This window comes from Pygoscelis adeliae, unplaced genomic scaffold (genome assembly GCF_000699105.1).
Source record: "Pygoscelis adeliae isolate BGI_AS28 unplaced genomic scaffold, ASM69910v1 Scaffold6, whole genome shotgun sequence".
Lineage (NCBI taxonomy): Eukaryota > Metazoa > Chordata > Aves > Sphenisciformes > Spheniscidae > Pygoscelis > Pygoscelis adeliae.
Window position 1 is genome coordinate 5,448,967 of NW_008825075.1, and position 2,121 is coordinate 5,451,087.

General features: G+C 52.1%; 1 protein-coding gene across 1 annotated transcript; it reads right to left on the reverse strand.

The window, feature by feature from the left end:
* Window positions 1–1,434: 1,434 nt before the first annotated feature.
* RNF152 (ring finger protein 152) lies at window positions 1,435–2,067 on the reverse strand. Its single transcript, XM_009326687.1, is given in 1 exon segment — window positions 1,435–2,067. A coding segment is annotated over 1 exon segment (633 nt).
* Between the last annotated feature and the right edge of the window lie 54 nt (window positions 2,068–2,121).

Below are 2,121 nucleotides of genomic sequence, written 5' to 3' on the forward strand. Positions count from 1 at the left end.
TTTTACTTATGAGCAGTACTACTAAAGCTAGTGGGACTGCTTAGAGCAAGGCGCTACTGCAGAGAAGGTTCAGGAATTTGGCTCTTTCCAAGAAGTGAACTGCAAACGACTGGGGTTTCCTGACACTCATGGGTGGAGGGAGACACTTCCTGTGTTTTTTTCAAATCTGTCTTTACAAATACCAACTTTTGTAAGACTGAAAAGTGGGAAAAGGCTCTGTTATGCTCACCGAGACATTTTGACACCAGGACAGTCACAGTGGTTTAGGAGGGGTAGCCCATCCAGTAGAGGGTTAGGTTGGCCTGGGTTCTCCTCCCAGCTATGTCACTGCCTCTTACTAGATGATTGCACCTAAGGGTCCTTGGTCTCAGTTGGGATGGTGAGGCTTCCTTGGAGCAACTCCTGTGTTACACCATCCATGGGTGCACAGTTGCATCTCCTAGGAAAGAGGGAGGCAAAATAGGTCTAAATTCTTTAAAAACAATTAAGAAAACCCAGCCTCTAGAAAAAGAAGAAAAATTTTCTATCATGTCCTTGCAGGAAGGACTCCTAGGACTTCTCATGACCCATTTCTTTACTAATGGCTATGAAGGCCAGGTCGTCGGGAAGCCCTGCTGCCAGATTGGAGGTAAAACAGCGTGTCCAGTGTTTACGGTTCAAAGCCATCCTTTGCGTGAAGCCAGTTAGGCAGAAGTGTTTTGGCTGCGTTTTTAGGTATTCCTCCTAGCCCACTTTGCTTCCCTACTCGGAAGCTCCTTCAAATAAAAGATGCTGGAAGTGCCACTTCCCTGTAGCTGAAAAAAATGAGGAAAAACAGAGAGGCAAAAAACACGCACCAGGGAACAAAATGATTGCTTGTAAAACTACTGTACAACTTCCTAACTTGGTTTAATTAATGTGCAGTTTAAAACATATAAAATGCCTTACAAGCTAAATGATTTCTTGGTTTTACAAGTCTCCCTCCCTCCCCCATTAAAAAATAATGCATGTGTGGACTGGTATTGAACACCTTGTACAGAGTCACGCGCCAATTCTCCTTTAATTCTACATGGAGCAGTTTTGATTTTAATCTACTGTGTTTAGAGAAGAGCTCATACCGTATACTTTACAGTATAGCCAGCTACATAGATGTCTTTAATGTCGTAACATGATTAAAAAAAAAAATCACTGTAAGTTGCAGTCCCTTTGATAAATGATTATGGTGACGCATGCAGTCCTCCTTAGTGCTGTTGCCGCCAGACATGGGACATGATTTTCTCCGCACGCTGCCAAGAGTCCTGAGGCTGCACCGCTGGGGGCCACGGCCGGGCCAGCGCACCGCTGCCCCAGTGCATAGCGTTCTGCAGTCATTGGGCAAAGCTGCGGTGAATTGTCTCGCTCGATACCACCACCACCACAGACCCAACCCCTGGGGAGCACACCCCCCTCCCCACCTCAGCCGCAGGAGATCACTGTGAAGCGCTTGGAAATGCATGACATGTTGTGGAGGACGATGCCCAGGAGAAAGACCAGGACACAGGCCACCAGGATCACAGTGCAAACCCCCGACCAGGTGGAGCTTTTCACAACACCTCTGCGGTCTGGCTCCTCCGCTACCCCTTCGGCAGGGAGGCCACCCTGCAGCGGCTGGTGCTCCCCCCGGGTCGTCCCCCCCCCCCCGGGCCTCTGCTGCACCGCCAGGGACTTCTGCTGGCCACCGGGCAGGAGGCGGCAGCCAATGTCTCCCGGCAGTAGCGCCCTCTCCTTGGAGAGGGGCAAGGGCAGCATGTAGCACCCGTTGCTGGGGAGTTTGATGAAGACGGGGGTGTGCTCCGAGGTGTGGGGGATCGCAATGACAGCGATCACCTCGGGGTCATCGGGCAGCTATGACACAGAGTACCCCGGCGGCAGCTTGGTGATCCCGCGGCACCAGGGGCAACGCAGGTCCTTCTGGCTGGTCCTCATCTGCTGCAAGCACACTGAGCAGCAAGTGTGCTTGCAGTCCAGGAGCTTGGGCCGCCGGCGGGGACTGTAGTAGTTGAAGCAAATCTGGCACTCTAGCAGAGAGTCCTGGGACAGGGTCTCCATGGCGGATGGCGCAGGGAGGCACAGCGGCCCTCGTGAGGAGCCTCACCCCCCCCC